Here is a 23,280-nt window from a genome sequence, read left to right on the forward strand (position 1 = left end):
AAATACTGGGAATGTATTTGTTTTGCATCCAGACCTGCAGTTGTTCATTATACTTCACCTTTTGGATTATTGAAACAGGGAACTCTGGGGTATTGAGAAGGAACCAAATTGCTTGGGACTTCTGAGTCCTCACTGGTGGAATGGATTACAGAGCTTTAATAAAGGGGTTGGGGCTTAAAAGGAGAGCTGGCAGTGGAGATAGATAATAATAAAAAGAATTGCAAGGTTTGATTTAAAGCTCACAGAATCTAGACATATTACAGCAAAGTGAACAGCCTGGTTTATGAAAAATAATAACAAAACAACAAGGGTGTCAATATTTATGAAGCAAATGGAGATGACCAGGATAACTGGAATGGACCAGGATTTGACCGCTAGCCTGATTAGGGGCTAAAGATTCAATACAAATAAAATACAACACGTTTTACATAAAATACTATATCACAGACAGCTGTTTCCAAACTAGTGTTTTTATAAACTATTCTTAAACTATTAAAATGGTGTGTAACACAGAGAAATTAGCTATGAGTGAAACTAGGAGAAGAAAGGAAGTACAAGATTTCAGTTTAGTAAAAATCATTTTAGGAAAAGAAGCCTGGTTTGGAGGCTTCTGAAGTAGCACCTCAACATCTATAACCTACTTGTCAAACCATGCAGCAGCAGCTTTTACATTCATGTGGCAGTGTCTCTGTCTCAGCAGTTGGAGATCCGACAGTTTTGCCAAGCCTCCCAATCCCCCTTAACGTTGTCTAATTTAATAAACACAATTCTGATCAGCTGCCATAGAGAGAGCATTCTCACAGAGGACTAAATGCTGTTTAAATTGTCATTTAAATTGTGCCTGCTTCTGCACAGCTAAGAGCAAGGGGGATTGTGTGCAAGAGACCTACTGCTACTGATCTGAGAACAGTCATGTTTTCCCTGTTTACAGGGCTCAGTGTAGGATTGGGAGTACAGAAGCTGTCTGTACAACAGCAATTCAATGCAATTCCACCTGAAAGATGAGACGAATCAAGAGCTCAGTGTGTGGTACTGTATTAATTCAACAAGAGAGAAAGTGAGTTTACAGAAAGCAAATAATACAGTGTGAACATGATTATGGGATTGGAGTGCTACTGGAGAAGACGTTTAAATAACATCACAGTTTGCACAGAGTATGTTACACAAGGTTGAGAAATTGTAGAACATATCATAGCGTAAGCACTCAGACAAAAAACACAAGTTAGAAACAAATTCAAATATTCACATAAACTGATCATCAGTAACCTACCACAGACATGTGAATGAGGAAAAGAGAAGTCAAAGACCACCACCCGATGTCAACATGAGCTCAAATTGAGGCAACACAATTACTTAGAAGGTGAATATGCAAACCCACTCCTTCCATCTCCACTGCTTTTGCATACAAACACACACATGAACACATGCACAGAGACACTGAAAAGCATTTGCCTTGATTTAAAGGTCATTAGGTTTTAATTGCATTGCTAATTCCCTTTGGGGATGAGAAGCAACACAGTAGGGTGGGGCAGGGGGCGGTGAGGATCGGGGGTAGTTGGGGTTGGTCAGGGGGGCCATTAGGCTTTGGGTACAAAAATAGGGGGTGGGGATCTCATTGAACTACAATGCACCAGTCAATCAACCAACATTGCTCAGAAAGGGAACTACACATTATTTGATTCAACAGGCTCAAACAGTGCCAATGTCCTTGTGCCATTATAAAGCCCGACTTTCTCACCAATCACCAAGTCTGTTCTGTGCCCGCTTTAGACTGCCAGAAACAACAATTACAGATTAGTGAAGCCCTTCTCCCATTTCAACAGAGGTTAATAAAAAGCGACAGGGCTAAGTTTACTCTGATTAAGAATGCTGAGAGATATTAGAGCATTTTGTTACATCAGATCATTATTGGATTAAACAGCACACACATAACAATGAAATTTTCATTTTCCATTTACACCATGCAGACACAGCAGTAGTTTTGGGAGTACACTTGTCAGAAAAAGGCAATATTACAATAAGCACATCTTTCTCTCCTCCTTCCCTCTCATGTCTCCTTCAGGCTGGCACACCAAGCAAAGAAGCTACAAGTCACTATGTAATTTACTCTTTATTTCTTTCTGTATGAGGAAACATAAATATTGGTCCTGATTGAGCCAAAACTTTTTAGAAGTAGTAAAATATGAAAATGGTAAAAACTACAAAGCTAAAGCACAGCAGTTGAGTTTGATGTGCTGCCTACTACCTACTCTGCCTATGCTGTTTATATGCCTATATAAACGGCTATGCAAGGAAATGAAAAATGAATAGCAGATCTCCATTAAAGGCTGATTATTTATGCCAAATACCAATGTACCACTCTATAATGATGGAAGGAAGTTCGATAAGCCTCCTCTCAAACTCAACACAAACTATATGCCTAGAAGGTAGAAATCAGCTTGCTGAGGTTAAATGTCCACCACCAGTTCTTCACCTTTTCAAGACCATAATCATATGTTCAAAATGTATACATCAGAATAGTAAAACCACTTCTATCACTAGGACATTTTCATATTTCGATTAGTTATAATAATTGCAAACAAATTCTGTCATAACAGGACAGTAAAGGAAATGAACAGAACAGATTTGCCAACATCCCGCCTGTTTTCAAGTGATAAGTTTTAAGTTCTAATGTAGAGTCACCACAACATCCTACACTGAAAAAGCTCCTTTGTCCTCTTATGGTCTGAGTCTAATGTTAATCTCCCACACAGAGTACATGTAGCTAAGGTGCTGTTATTGCTGCCTGGATGACCATGTCTCAGCCATAACGTGTTCTTTACCACCAAACAGCTACCCATTAACACACAACCCTTTTACTGACCTATGCTTTTATTTGACTGTTTCTCATCTTTCAGGTGAAAGTCAAACAGTAATATTCACTCTTCTTCAGCAATCTTTATTATCTGAATGTAGATTCTCTAGGAGAGTTAACCCTGCTGTCCACAGGAGGAACAGGCTTCAATTAGAGCCTCTCCTGGGGTATTCCCCCCTGTCCCATTACCTACTATAAATCCAAATGCTTTACGATAAGGTGTATAAAATGAGTCATCCATCTGGACAGTAAATAAGACGTTGTCAGTGGCATGACGCCAAGCCCGGATCACAGCACTTCCTCTCTGGATGTACTCTCACTAGGCTCCATGTCTATTGAAACACAGCTAAAAGGCTTATGATTTAAAAAAAAAAAAAAAAAAAGCAAGAAAAAAAAGCAAGTGCATACTACATCCCTCTGGAAGCTTCTAGTACATCTAAATAAAATACACACAGCAGACTTATTCAAATGTGCAATCACTCCTCAACTTCACATGTGTAACACTGGCCTGTTTGTTTTGTGGTATTTGGCTATCCATGACTCATTCTATCTTGACTAGATCCCAGTTCCATCTGAAGATGTTGGGACGTATGGTATGGTTTTCTTTGGGTGATAAGCTGTTTTGTTTTTGTGCCAAACATATCTTTTAAAATTATACACAAAAAGTACTACCTTGGACTTTCCAGACAATAACACATTTTGCCACATGGTTTGGGGTGACAATGTATATTTTGGCCAAATTTATGCAAGCTTGTTTTTTTTTTTTTATCTGAGACACATGAAGAACACAAGGCATTGTTGTCACATGCAGGGAATAACCAGGACTTGCCAGATATTCCTGTAGCTCCTTTAATGTTGCTGTAGGACTCTTGGTGCTTTTGTCTCTCGTGCTTTTGTTAAATTTGAAGGGATGTCCTGTTCCTGATAATGTCACTGGTGCCCCATTTTCTCCACTTGTTTATGGTCTTCACAGGTCGTCTGTGGTACATCTAATGTTTTGGAAATTCTTTTGCACCCTTCTGCTGATGGATACCTCTCAACAATTGGATCGAGTACATGCTTTGTAAGCTCTTTGCAGACCAAGGCTTGTAAAGAGAATCCTACAGAAACACATGATCTTTATTTGGGGTTAATCAGAATCACTTAATTGATGGCGGGTGTGTGATAATTACTTTTGGGCAGGAGCTTGAATGTGATTGGTTAATTCTAAGCACAATTACAAAAAGGTGTGCACATTAATGCAACCAGTTTATTGTAACTATTTTGTTTTATCTAAAACATTTGTTTTTCACTGGAATTTTGTTGGTAGATATCACATTATAGATGGAAAAAAATCTGACATGATTTATTATTGCTTTATTTTTTATATCACAAAAGCATGCGATTTTTATAAATAACTAACATTTCATTAACATAACAGTAACTGCTACCTTAAGAACAGCAATCTCCAAAACAGTTTAGAATACTGAATTTATTCCTGTTACAAACATCTAATTACTAAAGTATTTCACTAATTTGGATTAAAAGGTCCTTTTTTGTCCGTATTTATGTGAAGTGGACACATACCATGTAGTGAAGAAAAATTCAAAAATCTGTCTAGAAAAGCATACACAGCGATACTAAACATATCAATATGTCAGTAATTATTATCGTGTTCATTTTGACATTACAAACTTTTGCAGTAGTAATAGTAATAGTAACAATAGTAATGAACAATAGTAATGAACCAATATATTGAGGAATGAGTTTGGTTTATGGATAGTTTTTATCAGCCACTCATAAATAGGCCACACTGCATCCTTTACATGCAAATTTCCTAGCATTTGCATCTCTTTATTACCTTATAGGAAGTAAAAATGAAGATGTAATATTCTTACAGTTTTATGTGTTTCTGTGACTCATGTGCTGTTGCAATGTAATTTGCCCATGCATTAAGCATAATGAACCACTCGCAGTCCTTTTTCTACTTTCCCTAACTTTATTACATGATGCAATCCTAAGGAACTGGGAGTCAATCAGAAGAGGAGTTGTTTTGGCCCTGAAGCATGAGACAGCCTGAGGTTATCTCCCTGCTGTAGGCCACAGGCCCCTGGCAGTAGTGCCACAAACAGCTTCCATGTTCTCAAAGTGAACTCCGTCCACATGGCTATTACTCCTAATACAAGCTAATAATTGTGAATGTTTTGTTTGCACTGGTCCGAAATGACTCCCTGAAGTACTCCCGAGCATATCAAAGAGAGACCCAAGCCAATACTCCTGCGATTAACTATGTTTAAGAGTTCTGGGGAAGACTCTGTTTTTAATTCTGTGCTGAATAAAACAGTGTATGTGTAGTACATGTGAGGCATTTTGTTGCATTCAAATTATGTTAATAAAAAAAATAATAAAAAAAAAACAGAATTTGGTGGAAAGATGTGGCATTAGATCCACACTAAGCACTTCGCTGTGGGTGTAAGGCTGAAGAACACACAGACAGTGTCACTATGAAGGTTTGTCTTACTGAAAAACAAAAGAACTTGAGTAAGCATACCCGTATAAGCAACTTGAAAAACCAGAGGGGGGCACCCTCTCCACAAACCTGCACTGCATTGTCATTATGGTCACTGCGTTGAAAGAATGAAACCCATTTTACTTCATAGGTTCTGCTATTTTTAAACCTACAAAGAGGTGAACGTGAGAAATTCACTCGCTATGATTTATAACCCTCCCAGTTGATTGTCAATCAACACAGCCCAATGCAAGTAGCTTTATTTTTATTGCTGTTGTATTTTCTCTACAAAATGACTTAAATAGCTTTTCTGCCTAATGTCACTGACAATCCTGGTTAATTGCCCAAAGTGGGTTTCAAACAACTTTGAAATAAGTGTGTAGCACACTGTACATATTTATTATTTCTGCATGCATGGGGAAAGTGGTGTTCTGATTTATTGCAGCACTTTGTTAAAAGTAGGGCACTTTAACAAAATGACAAAGTTCTGAGAAAGAAGCAAGTAGGGGTTTATTTATTTACAGACAAAATTGAGCAAGGAGAAAGAAAGGAGAGAGACACCACAACCAACTGCATGATGCATAGACACAAACTACCTGTGATGGTCAATTGTCCTTCTAATACAACATGTATGAGATACATTCTCAAGTTTTCAGCAAGTGGGTCAAAGGAAAAGAGAGTTAGAGGTAAAGAAAGAGAGAAAGCCAGAGCTCCGCCACAACCCTCACCAGGATAAAGTGGTAACTGAAGACGAATAAACAAATGAATAAACTGTGTGTGTAAACCTTAAATGAACAAAAATGTCAATTGGCATCTATAATTATAAGAAGGAAAAACACTTAAGGATGTGCAATTCTTCAGGGTGCTCTCACCCCGCCTTGTCAATGATCAGTTTTCTGTAAAAGAATGCCCCATCAAGTTTTATTCCAAGGTATCATGGTGATGTTTCTTGCTTAATTAAAAGTGAATGAGGTAAAAGTTATAGATGACAGTACTGTACATATGCAAAGAGACCATTTTCACACAATTACTGTAGTCACCTCAAGGTCTTCAGCATCAGCAGTACTGAGGCACACATGTTCAAATCATTCCAATATGAATAGGTATGTTTACACACTAAAGCCATAACTAACACAGGATCTATAGTACTGGTGATGGAGAGGGGGAACCAGTTTATGACTCTCTCATTATTTAAAGTTACAGCATCCCACTGGTCCAGTGAAAATTTGATGGCAGCATTAAAATGCCTGCTCACTAGCTCCACATGGCTATGAACATACAACATATACATAGCTAAATATATAATATACAGAAAATATAATAATGCAAATACTAACAAAACACAAGGGAACCATAAGCCTATATATTTGAAATTCTCTGGTACCCATGTCCAATAAAGACAGAACACCCAAACACAAACATTCATTGAACAGTAATTTCTTCCAGGCTTAATTTTGTACTTTCTAGAAAGCAATGTTGTGTCCTCAGCACTAAAGCTGAGGAATACCATGGCCATTTCCTGTCTGGAACTCTGCATACAGTAGAAAGACAAACAGTCCTGTAAATAAAGACTCATGTCCAGAAACTGTCTTGTCTACGACGTGCTTATTGACCGTAGTCAGATGCTCTGCTGATTAAAAATTGATTCCTTTTGAAAAAATCTAATCAACAGAACAGGATTCTTTCATATGTGGAGGGCGCAGCTGCTGACACAGGGGGGAGCAGACCTGTTATTAACCCCTACCCTTCTGTGTGCATCCTTGCAAAGCCTGCACACACACACACACAGAGTCACGCAAACATACATGAGTGTGCCGCCTCATGGCCCAGGGCCAGACGCAGGCCCAGACACCCTGAATTATTCAGCAGTCTGGGAGAAAGCTACAGCTACCCTGTTGTTGGTTTATGCATGAAGGAGGCAGGGGCCACTAACCGTACTGGACCATCCAGGCCCTGGGAGTCAGGTGACCCTAAAGAGTGGGGGAGTGGGGGAAGAGCATTTGTGGTTGGGGTAGGTGGTGGTGGAGGAGCAGAGAAGGCAGAGCTGATCATTCACACCAGGCTAGTGGACTGAGGAGATGTGAGACCGAATTCATCAGCAGTGTAGACAGGGTCACAGCAGGTTAATGATGTCACATGTCTAGACGGATTCTCCTCTTGCCCTCTGGACAGCCAGCTAAGGATGAAACATAAATGTTGGGGCTATTGACCATGGTCAGATACACTTAGTACCTTACATGCCATAACAATATTTTTTTCTAGCCAATGTTCAGGAATAATATATTTTTAGTTAAAGTTTGTAAAGGCCTCCTGACTGGATGAATGTTCGTGCTATACACAAGATAAACAAATATGACTTTTATTTATTTTTTGTAATCATTTTTCATTTTTTAAATTTATTTTGGTGGTTGACATCAAAAGTAATTCTTCACAGAAGTGAAGGAAAATGGCATACAGCAGTCACTGATTGCAAGTTCAAGAATCTGGTGTGGTCAAGAAAGGTTTTAATCTTCTAAGAAAATTTAAAACATAAATACTTATCTTCAAGCTTAACACCTTTAAGTGCATAATGTGAGTACAGAGGAACTAAATTTAACACAGTTTTGTGTCAGGACCAATACCAGTCCACACTCCACTCACATGACCTCCATTCACAGGCCCAATCTAGCCCTCTCACTCACCTCTCTGAGTCTCGACACAGTCCAAGGTTCATATTTAAGCACAGAATAAATTACTACTTGCAGGGTTGCCTTTAATATGTTAAAAACCAAAGAGTCAAAAGCTTCGCCCACACGACAGCCTGTGATTAGAGCCTCTTCATCCAGCACTCAACACTCAACCCATTATCATTACACAGACAATTACTGCTCCACCAGGGCCACTGCTACCACCCCAGTGCGTTTAGTAATCATGGCATTCTTCCTGGAAAAATGGGGGTAAGAGGGAGGAGGAAACGGTTAGCTGATGGCAACAGATTTATTGTCATGAGACCCATCACCTTGGTGATCCTAGGCCAAAACCTTCAACCCAAGCTCAAGGGGAAGAAAAGCTGCAAACAGAGAAGCTCGAAACACTGAAGGTATTAGGAGACCATCAAATGACTTGTGGGCAAAAAATGACTGTACTGATTACTTGTAAGGACAGGAGTAATAATCAGACACCTCTTTTAATTGAGGTTTAATTAGAATTTCAGTTTTCATATATGCTGTTTTTTTATATTCTATTTTTTATGTTTCTCACTCAAAATGAGCAAAAATCACAAGCATGCTCTTCCACAAATTGGGACCTCAAGCAGTTTGCATTTCCTTGTTCAGAATACAGTCCAAATATTGTATGTGTCCAGGAAAAAAGCCAGTTTCATCTGTTGCATACTCATCTCATGTATCATCATGTAGTCCTGACTGCACAGCTACATAGTCCAGCTTGTTGCTTTACAGCTAGAGACCATAACTCATCTTTTTACAATAACAGTTTTTGTTGCAGATTTGGCTCCCGATTAGGTGTGATTAAGTTTGTGAATAGGTTTGTGAATGTGTATATGTTTGTGAATGTGTATATGTGTTGTGCCCTCAGATGGACTGGCATCCCATTCAGGATGAATTCTCCTGCTTTGTGCACAGTGCTACCAGATCTACTATGACCCTGACCAGGATAAAGCGGTTACTACAGATGAATGAATGGCCCAAAAATGAACGAAGCCATTGCATTTATTGCCATAAAGTGTGATCTTGCTCTTTTCTGATTAGACAACACAATACAATATTACACTTGTAGTTCAGATGTCTCATTTCATTCATCAGCTTGCCAGACACTGACACAAGAGCACACTGAAGTGTCCCTATCGTAAAGCAAAGTTTTAAATAAAATTTTGAAGAACCAATAAACGATAGATAATTGTATTTTTATTATTAGAATTCATAATAATGAATCAATATCATAATACATCATGTTAAAAGCTTAGGCAGTTGTAGCAATTTTAGTGGAGTCTGTTTTGGGAACTCTTGTTGTGATTAGGAAATTATTATACTATATGTGTATGAGTATGTGATACTATATTCACTTCCTAGTTTATGGCAACCATCAAGTCCCCCCAAACCTCATAAGAAAGCCATTTCAAACAAAGATATATGGCATGGTGCAAATGTATTAAAATTATTTGAAGAAAAAAAAAAAGATGCAGCAACATACAGGTGCAAGTTTCTAAAATAGTTTAAAATAGTGTGTGTCTTATGAGTCAGATGAAGAACACTGATTTTGGCCTGAGATAAATTGCACCCACGCACACTAACTCCCAGCACCCACTCCCTCTACTCTGGCAACTATGTATGTTCCAAGAGGAAATGCTTAATTTGCATCTGATGGCTGGTGCTATAACTGTTAAGGTCAACACTCTTTGCTGCATCCGAGCCAAAACCAAGGGCAGGTGGCCCGGTCATGGAGAGGATATATAAACCCACTTTACCCCATTCACGCAATGTAATTTCCTCATCTAATACCACCAAGGTGACTGTGCACATATCTCAAACATCAGCACTTACAACAATCAAAATTACTTTGTCTGTAACCAAGGGAGAACAAAGATGAGATTCAGCATGAGACTCGAGCTGAAAAAAGTAAATATATTCAAAAGTATTTTAAATGTTGAAAATATTTTCAAACAATATAAAACACACTGGTTTGGGATTTCACCCATCACTGGTATGCATGTGTCCTTCAGAGTGAGCCAGCTGAGTAAGCACAACACAACTAATACAAGTGTTGACACGAAAGAGACAAGTGAACAGGAAACAAAATACACACACTCCTATTAACACAAAGAAAAAGAGAGTGTCAAGTCACACACCATTCACAATAGGTCTAATACACTATCAGCATAGCAAATAATTTCCACCCACTTCCACAAGCAAAGGTTAAACCAGAGGTCAGACTTACAAAAAAGAGCAGGCTTGCAGAAAGAGCAGACTTTCTCTCGCAACACTGGAAAATTGGAGCTGCTTATAGTATTTCAGAGAAATCTGGCCAGACTATTAACAGTCCTAGAAATGGAACAGAGCTCCTTAGATGGCTGTTATGAAATGAATACAGAGGTGATGAGTATAGGCTCAGATAAAGACTCCTCTTGTGGCGCTTTGATCATTAATATGACAGAGCTCAAGGACAGTGTAGAGAGCACTGTGGGAGCTGCATGAACATGCGGTTTCATAAAAGCTCACAGACGACATTTACATATACACCAACCATCTTATATTGCAGAGAAAAATGATAAATTCAATCAATAACACAGTGTGTGTAGAACATAAAATAACCTAGGAGGTTTCACACATTATCACTTTAGTGGCAGCTGAGCAAACATCCAACATTCAAAACAACCCATAAAGATTTTGTAGGAATTAGGTAATTGAGTTATATGGAAAGGCAATAGGCAAAAACCTTTGCCTACAGTCTGTTATGATTTAGAAGGCAAACTGCATTTTCATCAAACTGAGTTTAAACGTATTGATTTTACACGGCAGCTCATGTAGTACAGTTATTAGCTATACCATCAGTGGCCCTCCCTGTTATAACCAGCTAAGTGTAATAAGTAAGTACAATATTAGGGCACAATGAGGAGTAGTGATTAAGGATGTTCAGTAGTGACTGAGGCGTTTTGATTCAACTTCTGAAAGGAAGCCTCCACTAACCCTTTAGAAAGGCATTTAGAAAGGCATTCAACAGCTTAAATGCTGGGGGCCACTCCACAAGTTAAGAGACTGGCCTCCTCTCATGGGGTATGTGGATGTCTACAGTAGCATTTTTCCTCTAGCTATTTAGTGGGTTGAAACCATATTTTAATATATAGCAATTTTATATTCAAAAAGTCATCATAGGCTGCTGACAGAGCCAAGGCCCCACCGAATCACAGTGTAGTGTCAACATAAAGGTATGGTACAAGAAACTGCTTACAAAAATTTCATTTGATCATGCAACTGAGCAGTGCCCTCTCACATCAGGCAGGCTGCTGTAGTGTCTCCTACACCACTGCGTAAATGTGGTAAGGCTACATGCTAGTTTCATTTTCCAGCACAGACTTAAAAAAAATCGCTCAACACTCACTGCTGATTTTGCACTAAATCGTTTGAGTTTAAAAAGTCTCATCTCACAGGGACTTTCTAGTCCCTACAGTGAAGCCATGGGTAACCCGAACGACAGTTTTGAGTCTGCTTCAGCTCAAGAGGGAGCGACAGAGGGAGTGAAGAGCAGGGCCCCCAAGTGAGATGCTGTGATGACACTCACCCTCATGTTTACACCCCACTGCTTGAGCCTCAAGGGGAAAGGGGAAAAAAGTGCTTCCCATCTTCAGCAAGGCCTACCACACTGTTTAGCTAAACCTGCTGCTCTCTGTGCCATGCACACAAGAGAGATAGAGAGCTAGAGAGAGAGAGAGAGAAAGAGAGAGAGAGAGAGAGAGAGACAGAGAGAGCACAAGAGAGCAAGAGCACAGAGAGGAAGTGGTAGAGAGAAAGAGTGAGAAAGCAAGGGGGTCCCCAGAGGGCTGAACAATCAGACAATTTCAAGATCACAAAGCATTAAACCAATCCCGGCAGGGTACACTAATTAAACAGCCGAGCCCGGCACCACCAACCAATCCCCACAGAGCAATTAAATCCATCCCCTCTAAAACACTGTGGAACCTGTCTGGGGAAAACTGCAAAGGAGAGAGAGAGGGAAAAAAGAGAGAGGAAGAAAAAAAAAATTCATCTGGAAAAAGAGAAAGATGCATTATACTACAAAAGGATTTGAATGGGAACATTTCAATTCACTTTTTCAGCCTGCTTTAATTATTTGAAATTATCCAAGTCCAAAATGCCTGAACAACCCTTTTTGTGGGAGAAGGGTAAGGACATCACGTTGCAAAACGTAGAATTAAATGATTATCCAAAAATAACACATTATGTTGTAAAATAACCTATGAGACAGAATGAAAGTGGTGCATTAGCCCCAATATGGAGATCTGAGACACAAACATTAACTGAACACACCTCTATTGTTCTTTTGTTTACTAGTTTTGATAATCCCATGTTTACCTAAGCACAGATCTCTGTTTATTAATGCTACAGTTTGATTAATTCAACTTTGCAGTTAGATGGACTGACTGATAAGAATATGATTATGATATTGACAATATAATATTTGATCCTAGAAAAATGATAGTGAGTGACAGTTTTTGTACCCAGGAAATGTTGTTCCCAGATACACCCCAGGCACTGACTAGCTGTGTTTACTTTTTCTTATGACTACTTCAATAACCCTTCTAATTACTGTTAGGCAGCAACTATATTTGTTTCCACATAATTTAGAAGAAGCAACTTTATTTCACACAAATGTTAAAAAATAACCTTCTTAGATTTACACTTTTTATTGCTTATATACATGTTTTCCATTAAGGATAGGAAATTAGACAAAAATATCTTTCAATTTTACAATACACAACAAATATCACAGTATTAAGTTTACTAAAGGAATGGAAGCAAAACTATAGAACAAAATTGTTGGTGAGGATAAAAATTAGTTCTGTGAAACATTTATTTAATGTCTACAAAATAGAAATTATTATAATTGTAAATAGTGAACAGGAACAAAACTCAAAAGGTATGCAATATTTGTCTAACAATTAACAGTGCTTCTGTTAGTGCTGCTCACTTCTATCATATCCACTGATAAGACATAAAAACAACAAAATAAAATCTATAGGGTCTATAATTAAATCTGATGTTATCAGTTGATATTGGGAATTTGTATTGTTCTCATACTGCATGTGTAATGGACCCATTCATATGTTTACAATGATCCTGAATGAAGGACGAATAAAGAAAAAAGCTGAGCATATTATCAGTATCTCTAATAACTTAAACGCATCAAGAAAATGACCATCTAATAAAAATCTAGGCTGTGCTCAAATGTATGCTTCAATGATCTATTTTATGAGCGATAAAATCATGAATTTGCATTCAAATACAAATACTTTCTTCACCGCATAGATGCAGACAAAACACTATGTGTGCACACACACAATCAAGGGGTCTCCTTTTATTCCTGAAGGGCAGAATTGACAATGGGGAACTGAATTACGTCAACAGAAGCACTGCCTGATACGAAATGGGCAGACAGCAGAGTGGGAGAATGGGGGAAGACATAGAAAGAAGAACGGACGGATTCAATAAAGGCTTTCTAAAAAGCGCAAGAAAGACGGGTGCTCAGAATTTCTGCCACCAGACAGGCAAAACAAATAAAGAGGGCTGCTCTACTGGTACACAGCTCAATATGGCCCATCGGGCCGAGCTCTGGCTGCGAACAGGGAAGAGGAGACACAGCTTAATACTCATACAGATGAGCCATTAGCTATCTCTCTCTCCTTTTTTAAAGAAAGGTTTACAGAGACCACTGCAGGGTTGAAGAAGATGAGAAAAGCCAAGGCTCTTTCTCCTCTGAACTAATGCATCCCCAAAGTTTTGTTAAAGCCTCGTTATTTACTCCTGCACTGAGCCCATAGTCATCCCCAGGAGCGTCAGAGAACAAGGTATTAATATGAAAATGCTGAGAGTTATTGCCATGAAGGACTGTGGTGCTCCAGTGCAGATCAATAGTGAAAAATTGAGGATCTATCCATTTGGGACGTTGTTAGTGATTTTTCGAAGGGGGATCCAGCTTAAGCTGTAGGCATGCATCATGCTTATGCATCAAGTGTAGTGGTGAGCCAATGCTTGGGTAAAGTCTCATTCAGACACACACACACACACATGCATAGCAAGGGTCAGCTCTGAAGCATGAAGGTCAACATAATGCTTCATCAGCTCAGACATTCCTGCTTGTGCTTCTTGTCTGGGCCATGTTACTTCAATTCAACACAGACAAACAGTCTGCTAATGCACCTGCAGATCACGTCAAGCATGTTAGAGAGTGGATTTCTTTGTGTGGTGCATAAAACCATCATTATAAAAAAAAAAGAGCACAGGCGTATCAAACCGGCCGTGTTTATCCTGGAACACTTGGTGTGAATGGAAGAAAATGACTCTGGACAGGTATGAAAAAAATCAATCCCCTGGAGGGTCACGGTGATTAAGTCGACGTTTTATGACAGACCTGTTCTCTACTCTATGAATAGTTGCCCATCACAGCATTAAAGAATACAGTTTATCACTCCACACCTCATGCTGAATATCCGTTTTGAAGTCTCAAGCCCAAAATCTAGCAAGGAAGGTTAACCTGCTTAAAGCTTGAGTCAGTTTCACTTCTTCCCTAATGTTATCAGCAAAGCTGAAGAATGTGATTTCTGGACCTCACAACTCAATTCGCCCCATTGTCAAGGCTTTTTTCCTTCTTCACAAGAGATTTAGAGCCAGTGAGAGAGGTTGTAATCATACAAGCACAGTGGATAAGAATTGTCTTATAACACACAACGGCAGATTAAAGCATCAACAGAAAAGGATCTCTGATCTGCATTTTGACAATCAGCAATGCAAACATTCACTACCTATTCACTATTATGCAGTTATAATTAATAATATATGTGGATAATCTGTGATTGGTTGCAGAGCCTGACTTCTGTACATTAGTGTGTGAATTCTCTGAGGTGCTATTATGGAGCTGGTTCATCCTTCAAGACACCTTCCACTTAAGGTTTCCTCTCAGCAAAAACACTGTTCTTTCCATCATTGTAAATCCTTCAGAAACTGCCCAGCAGAATCTACCCAACCCTACAGAATGTCACATTTGAAAAACAAGAAAGGCAACAATAAATGCAGATCTACTATGATGTGAACAAGTGCAACACTGAAACAAGTTGTCTTAACCTTCATTTTGTTGCAACTAAATAAAAGCTCTAAAAAAATGGGGGGAAAGAAAAACTCCAAAGAGGATAGCAGTAGCTGTAACTAATGTTCATGGAAAGCAGTACAGTGGCACCATCTGATGATCCTGTTACTGCCTGCTAGAGACTGAGTTGTGCAGAGGTATCGGAACTCTTGTGTTTCTGAGCCCATTCACACCTGAAAGCGACTGAGCCTTCAGATACAAACAACATATTATTATGGCCTAAGAAATGTTTGCTGCCACAGTATGGAAAATGTGTCAGATCAGTTAACAGTCTGTACAAGGTCACTATGCTCTATTCTCTAATTAATAAAGCAGTGTGTATCACATTAAATCATGCTAGTGTCTTTATGCAACTGGACAACTTAAACATAAATGTACCACTCTGTCGCTCCCACAAACACACATTTAAGCCTGTCATTGTGCGGCATGCATACACACACAGCCACACATGCAGAATTACAGTGCAAACACATTAATAAAATCCCATCATTAAGAAATGAATATTTATATGATCATTAAAAATCATGATTTTGTTCATTTTCTTATTTCTATTCTTTTTTATGACTGAATAATTAACTGTATTTGATAAAACCAACACTTGGCACGTACCATCAAGTACAAAAGTTGTGACAGATCATTACATATAGACTCAACCCTAACTTACACTGAAACAGGCTTTAATCAGTATCTGGAGGAGGCACCAAATATTAGAGTGAGGAAGGTTTGCATTACACATCCAAACTCATTTTAATCATGCAGATTTTTATTGTGGATTATTTTGTCATACCACACAAAGAAGTGAATAAGCCTGTTTCCTACTAGCTGGGACCAAGACCCTCTTGACTGGCCCTTTTAGATGGGTGCCCATGGAATTGCCATCTGGCTGGTGTGAATGATTACCAAGGCAACGGCCAAGTGACCTGAGACCAGCAGGAACCAAGGTCACAGAACCTGCTCACTCTCCATTCTGTGTCATCTTGTTTATGCCTAGGAGGACTTCTCAGTAAGACTATGCTAAAACGTAAAAAGTTTTCTTCACACTCACTTTTGGCAATAAAAGCTCACTAACCAACAACAAGAACCTAGCTGTGTGATCATAGACAGAATCCTAAAATATTAAACCAAATATGTGTCACCTACAATAGCATTGCTGGTGTTTTTGATCAGAAATCTCAAAGAGCATTTTGTATTCTGAATATTCTTCAAAAAGATCAAGTCTTGTAAACCAGGGCACATTATGGAAACACCCTTGAGGTGTAATAGCAATACAGCAGTTGGCTTTTAACTTATTATAATTGGAGGGCAACTGTCCCGACACCCAGGACACAGATCCCAGACACAAATATCATCTGACACGGCCATATGCAATGCTGCAGACCAACACAGACAAAAGAGGGTAATAAATCAACTGTCAGCCACAGATCCCCCACATATCCCCTATTGGTCGATGCAAGTAGACTATTTCCACCCAAGGGGTCTAAGGTTAGAGCACAACAACTGACGAGAAAGACAATATAAGATTTTTGAGGAAGGCAGGACTGTAATCTGAGCTTGTCTATAGATTTTTGATGCAAACAAATTGTCAATGTGACTCACGTCTATGGTTTCATAGGTCTCTAAGATAGGTTTGGTCTCTCCAATATTTCATAGTCTATATTTAAGGCTCATATATGGATCTCTGTGAAGTTCAGGTTCATAGGTAAGGGTACAAATTAGGCACAGTGGCCATGACACATGAACAATGATAATGTCTCCTAAAATAAGTATCGGTTTTGTTAATTTTGTTTTGTATAGCAGACATTCTATGACATTATCATGCAACGGTTTGCAACTGATCTAATGTGTATCACATTTATTATCACATAATTTATCTACAATTTAGCCAAGTTCATTTTGTTTTGTGCCTTATTTTTCCAGGTAATTCCTTAAACACATTCACATTCACTGGGCAATTTTGCGCTTGAATAACTCTGCAACTACAGCACGCTGTGTGAGAACTGCAGTTTGACATCTATTATCCTTGCATGTGTACTTTTAAAGGGTATGAATCAAAGAGAAAAAGACCCAATGCAAGATGACAACAATATAATATTCATAAACCTTTGTCAAAATACATCTTATTAGAATAGCAAAATATGACACCTGAATGTGTTGTGTGTTAAACACTCATGTGTCTAATATCTAAGAAAAGTGTGATATAAATATTTAGATATAAAATGCGCCAGCTCATTCAAAATCCTCGTATATTTTGTCATGTGTCAGTATATAGGCTGGAGTTTGGGTTGCATGTATGTGTAAGAACAAACTAATGTGATACGAAGAAAAATGAAGGATGCTGACAGCGCTTTCAGTAACTGCATTCAGACTGCCTTGAATTGTCATCGGGTGCAGGTGAACACATCAATAAAGCCAGACCAGGTGTGACCTAGACTAACTCACAGAACAAAGTAACGCCTTAAGTCTCACATGTGCAAGCGTGTGCAGTCTAAATAAATAAATAAATAAATGCACACAATTGGGAAGCAGGTATCACGGGTTTAATACCATAGTGGTCAAACCCTGCAGCATGGCAAATTCAATAATATCGGCTACTACTGCTTACAGTTCCATCTGTTTGAATGTGTTCCATTTAAAAATGAGGTTTGTCTTTGCTGTGTGGTTACAAATGTCAAAACAATCATATTTTGCTTTCAAAAATCAAATTCCAGGTTTCAAATAATGACCTGCACTGACCTAGGGTTAGGAATAACAGTGCTGTCAGTGTATCTAGCCTCGACTCAAACACTTCATTCCAAGCGTGCTACAGTATCACTGCTCATCACTCTGTACGGGATCTCCGTGCAAAATACATCTGCTCTTTGCACAAATCAATATCAGTGTCGATCGCGTCTATGGAGACGGAAACATAACGTCGCACGCAGTGTCTATACGTCTGAAAAACTAAAACGCGAACGAACCGCTCCACTGCTTCCATCAGAAAACATTTAAACCCATCAGTGTCGGCGAGCGGCTCCGAGCACAGACGCGCGCGCGCACACACACACACACACGCACACACTCACTCACACGGCCACACACCGCGGCGCAAAACGCGATTCCTCTCCGGCTCGGCTTTTTCCCTCCATGCTCCCGTCATTTCTCATGTTACAGGACATCAATCACGCGCCTCAGACGGTGCCCTTGCGCCGGCCCAGGCTGATTTACAAACATTAGCAGGGAATGCAATTACACAGTCCTTGGCCGAGCATGGCTCACAATGCAGGGAGAAAAACCAGGCGGACACATAAAAGCACGCTTTACGTTTTGCAAGCTGCCACACAGCGATAAAAACACAGCAGTTTGCGCCGCGTGATCGTAACGCAACATCGGTGCTCGTGACGAAACCTTTTGTCTCTGGTCGAGCGGTGACCGCATTATTTACGCAGAAAAAAAAAACGTAAAGTGACTGCGTAGAAGCTGTAGACTACCCCTAGGTTAAAGAAAATAATTAGCGTAGCGTTAAATCAGTTTTGTCATTTAAAACAATAGGGATGTGGTTCTTTACAATAAGCTGTATATTTTTCCCTATTATAACGCAAAACAAGGTTCTAGCTTGAGGATAATTAACATATTGAAAGTTACCCTATTTGCAAACATAACACGATATCATGCACAAGTTAGCATTACACTTGCCAAGATAAACAAAAAATACACAAAGCTCAATGGAAGAACTTTTCCTAACAAGCCCGTTCATGGTGCGGAGCATCACAAGTGCAGCCTCAAATTAATACAAACATACAGGATTAAAGCTCGAGCATTGCCTTAACATTAACATAAGCAATAATAACATGTCTTGTAGGATATAAACGTCAATGAACAAGAAACGGTTTCTGCCAGCATGCAGAATCAGTCGCACTCGGATTAGTCACGCGCCACCTCGGAAACTGATCAGAATAAACGCCTTTTAAAAAGTTAAGTGCAGACACCAAGACTCGCGAGAGCATTAAAAGTTTCTATGTCGAAGCACGGCGGGCGATAAGCGGATGAAATGCTGAGGGAAGAAGAGAGAAATGCTCGGAAAAGCAGTGCATGTCGAGAGGCACCGCGCTGCTCTCCGCTCCGCTCCGCCACTGATCAATGATTGAACCGAACAAAGGCAGAACAGGATCAATTTCTAATAACTATCAATGCAACGGCTTTTGTTCCGCCACAAAAAGTCGCCGCGAAACAAAATGTTATTCTTTGCATCGTGTAATATCTTGTAAACGACTGTTTAGTGCACTGAGGTGAGAGAGATGACCTACCTGCAGCCGCCGTAGATCAAATTTCTTCCAATATTGAAACATCGATCCCACATCGGCGGCCATCTTGGGGTATATTGAGGAGATTTTTTTTGCACCGGCTACAATAAATATATGGGCTGGATTCCCCTCGTTAAGCAACGTTGACGCTCCTCCACGTAAAAAAAATGTAATGAAAATAGCAGCCCCCCTAAAAACTTAACGCTGATGAGTGAAGAAGCGGAGCGGCAGGACGAGATGATGTATTTAGAAAAGTAGAAGAAAACGCACTCGGGTGGTGCGGTCCAGGGATTAACTGGCCAAGTGCACTTGATTTTGGTTCGGGAAAGTTATCGATACTGACGTAACGCGCTGATCGATATTGTCTGGTATCGAAAAGGAGGACAACGGAATAATTCACTAATATGTATTTGTGCCTAAATGGAAAAGACACGTAGCGTTATAGCGAAAGTTCAATGTTTTAATGATGATCTGTAAACATTTGGCTCGGATCTCAACGTATAGTGCATCTGAAACATGAACAAGTACAAACTACAAACTGAAATCAGTCTGGTTTTGGTTTTTTTCCCCTAAATGCTTATTGGAATGATCATACCTGAAAAGGCGACCAGTGACACGTAAAATGACGTTTTATTACAATATATGTGTCATTTGCTTTTGTGTTTATTTAAACAAATAAACTACTTTTGTAAAGGCAAACTTTACACATTGTTTTATTTACACATTGTTATTTATGTGCTGAATGTACAGAGTGCGAAAAACAAGATTTTAAGTTACTGTTTTGCTCGAAAAGGAAGAAATAATAATAATAATAATAATAATAATAATAATAATAATAAATAGTAACAGCTTAAATCCAAATTCCAGCTATGTTGTTTCACATATGCATACGAAGGCAATTTATATTTATATTTATTTTAGATTTAGATTTATTTAATAATTATTTTCTAATTATTAGACAGAGAAGTTCAGCTTTGTTACTATGATTCTGCAAAGTGTGGAATATGATTCCTTATTTTTGTCTATCACTTTGATTCATATGTAGAACAATCTTACTCTCCTATTTTTCATTTATTACTAAAACAGATATGTGTTCACATTGTCGGTCGTTTCAATCATTTGAAATGCAAAAAGCACTTTTCATGAATTCTTAACATCACTTGCTCCCTCTTGTGGAAGACCTTTTTTGTAGGCTGTTAAAATAGATCAGTGTCTTGGTTCCTAAAAATCAGAACTGTCAAGACAGTAAAATAGCTGTAGACCTGGCAGAGACTACATGTCACTACCCATATGACATTTCAAAGATTTTAGAAAGCTATCAGATTCTCAGCTCACATGATTAGAGGGAAGATTCCACTCAAATATGCACAGCACTGTATTGTTTTCCAAAAAAAAAAAAAACCCAGGCAGTTACGAATTGATTTAATCATTTTCAGATAATATTCAGTTCTCATAGTTAAACATTTTGAAATCATAGGTTGCACAAAATTACAATGAGAACACATCTGTCATTTTTCTTTTCGTTATTAATGCCAAACTGGGCCGAGGAGTCAACTGTTTCTTTATCTTGAAATGCTAAATACACTTTATAAACCCCCTAAGGGACATATTATAGGGGCTTATTAAAAGTTTCAGTTTTATTGCCTTTTATTTATGGCTTCAGGGGGAATACACTGCATCAGTCTCATAAGAAGGCAATAATGTATCCTGTTTTCATAGGGTTCATTGTTAAATTTGAAATTTAAATAAGTGTTGATATGCAAGCAGGATGCATCCGTGCATATTACTTTTTTTCAGATGTAAATGTGGAAATATTTTGAAGGTGCTTCTTCCACCACCCCCATATCATTTGCAGAGAACAATGAAACAATGAGAGTTGTAAATTTTCACAGATTTCTGGGTAGTGTTGGCCTCCTCACTGCAAAACAAGGACTCATTAGGGTTTGGTGATATGAAATAGTGGATCATTCTAAATAGACTAGAAATACTGCCCATTTTGACACATATTACAATGACAAACCAATTAAATATTTACAATTAAAAAATGTTTCTAATGCGAAAAACATGTGGACATTTGACTATAACTGAACAACTCGTTCTTGGCTTGAGTCTTGAGTCCAAAAGGCATTAAACAGGCGTGTGTTGCAAGCGTCTGCAGATGGCTGAAATAACAGTGTAAATTAGTGTAAATCATCAGGTTGTCAACACTTCTTACAGACCTCAAATTATCTTTGATATATAATAATGTTTACCTGATTATCTGTCAACTTAGAACAGCAGATTAATAAAAACTAAATTTTTTTTCACAAGCTTTCAATAATTTCTCAACTGTTTGCTCGTGGCTCCTCTGTAGAGTGTACAAGGCAACAGATACTATATAAATCAGCCTTAATCAGTACCTAGTTGACCGTTGATAAAGTTGCTACATTTTATACTTTATTCAGAAAGACCTCTATCATTTTATCCCCGGCCATCGACGCCACTTTTTCAGTGTCATGGTGGGTCCAAGGAACAATTGGTCCAAAAGCACAAGGCAAGGATACTTAAATTAGATATTAGCCTATCAAACTGCACCATATTGCATTTCACATTCATTCACTTCTAAGAGTCCTGCCCATAATTTTGGACAGTGAATGAAAATCTGGAGAACCCAGAGGAAACAGACATGGAGACCAGAGCACATGTAGAAATACTCCATACAGACAGTATCGATGCTCAGAAATTAACTGTAAGGTATGAGGAGCTGTGAGGTGACAATGTTGCCCACATTCTTTTTGAAATTATGTAACCACAGGATATGTTGAGTTGTGAACATTATGACAACAGATTTTTTCTTATTTTAAATGCTGCAGATAGAGATGTTGGGAAAAATCTTTCACTGTATTGCTGTGATAGTATTCTTGCTTTGTATTTCATAAGAATACTAACAACTTATTGTGTGTTACTGTACTTATGTGATATGAGATGCATATCACCTCAGATCCAAGTTTTATTTGGCAGGTAGAAAATGTTCAGAGAGAGGAAATCAACAAACAGCATAGACTTTTTTTTTTAAAGAAAGAGTGCCAGGAACATGCACAAGTGTCTGATTGAATTTCGAAAAAGTGTCTGTCCTACTGTCCTAACTAGAACCAGAAGATATGAACACATCACTCCTATCTTAGCCACACTTCATTGGCTCCCAGTCAAATTTTGCACTGATTATAAAATAATATTACTGACCTATAAAGCACTAAATAGTCTCACGACATAGTACATGAGCAATCTTTTGGTTATTTATGATCCGCCATGCTTACTCCGATTAAAGGGTGCAGGTTATTTGGTAGTACCTCAAGTAACAAAGGCTACAGCAGGGGGCAGAGCTTTTTCTTTCAAAGCCCCACAGTTATGGAACAGCCTTTCAATTAGTGTTCGGGGTTCAGACACAGACTCAGTGTTTAAGGCTAGGCTGAAGACACATTTGTTTAGTCAAGCTTTTAATATATAGTTTTCTTAGGTAAAGGAGCAGATCTGGAAGGTTCATGGTCATAGAGTGTTTGTTGTACTGGGATGTTTGGATGCTGTCACCTTACCACCCTTGCAAATCGTTCGGGTTTGCTGACTGTGAAGTGGTTGGACGCTTTATGTCCCGGGAAGCCTTCATGTCTGTCACCTTCTGTCACCTTTTAGTTATGCTGTCATAGCTAGTCTTGCCAGAGTCCCTGCCTGCACTTTACACATAATCTACATTGTCTTTGAACATCACATGATCACAAGCATACTTAATATCTTTCTCTCTCTCTCTCTGTCTTTCTCTGTCAAGCTAT

General features: G+C 38.7%; 1 protein-coding gene across 3 annotated transcripts in view; it reads right to left on the minus strand.

The window, feature by feature from the left end:
* cux2b (cut-like homeobox 2b) overlaps positions 1–19,714 on the minus strand; it is a 107,440-nt gene extending 87,726 nt beyond the window's left edge. For 2 of the 3 annotated variants that reach the window (XM_058390606.1, XM_058390605.1), the window contains exon 1: positions 19,478–19,713. In XM_058390606.1, coding sequence (XP_058246589.1) covers positions 19,478–19,540 — 63 coding nt within the window. In that variant the 5' untranslated portion in view covers positions 19,541–19,713. Of the gene's footprint in view, positions 1–19,477 lie in introns of all 3 variants that reach the window. The other variant, XM_058390607.1, reaches the window with a different exon arrangement.
* Between the last annotated feature and the right edge of the window lie 3,566 nt (positions 19,715–23,280).

This window comes from Hemibagrus wyckioides, linkage group LG05 (genome assembly GCF_019097595.1).
Source record: "Hemibagrus wyckioides isolate EC202008001 linkage group LG05, SWU_Hwy_1.0, whole genome shotgun sequence".
Taxonomy (NCBI): domain Eukaryota; kingdom Metazoa; phylum Chordata; class Actinopteri; order Siluriformes; family Bagridae; genus Hemibagrus; species Hemibagrus wyckioides.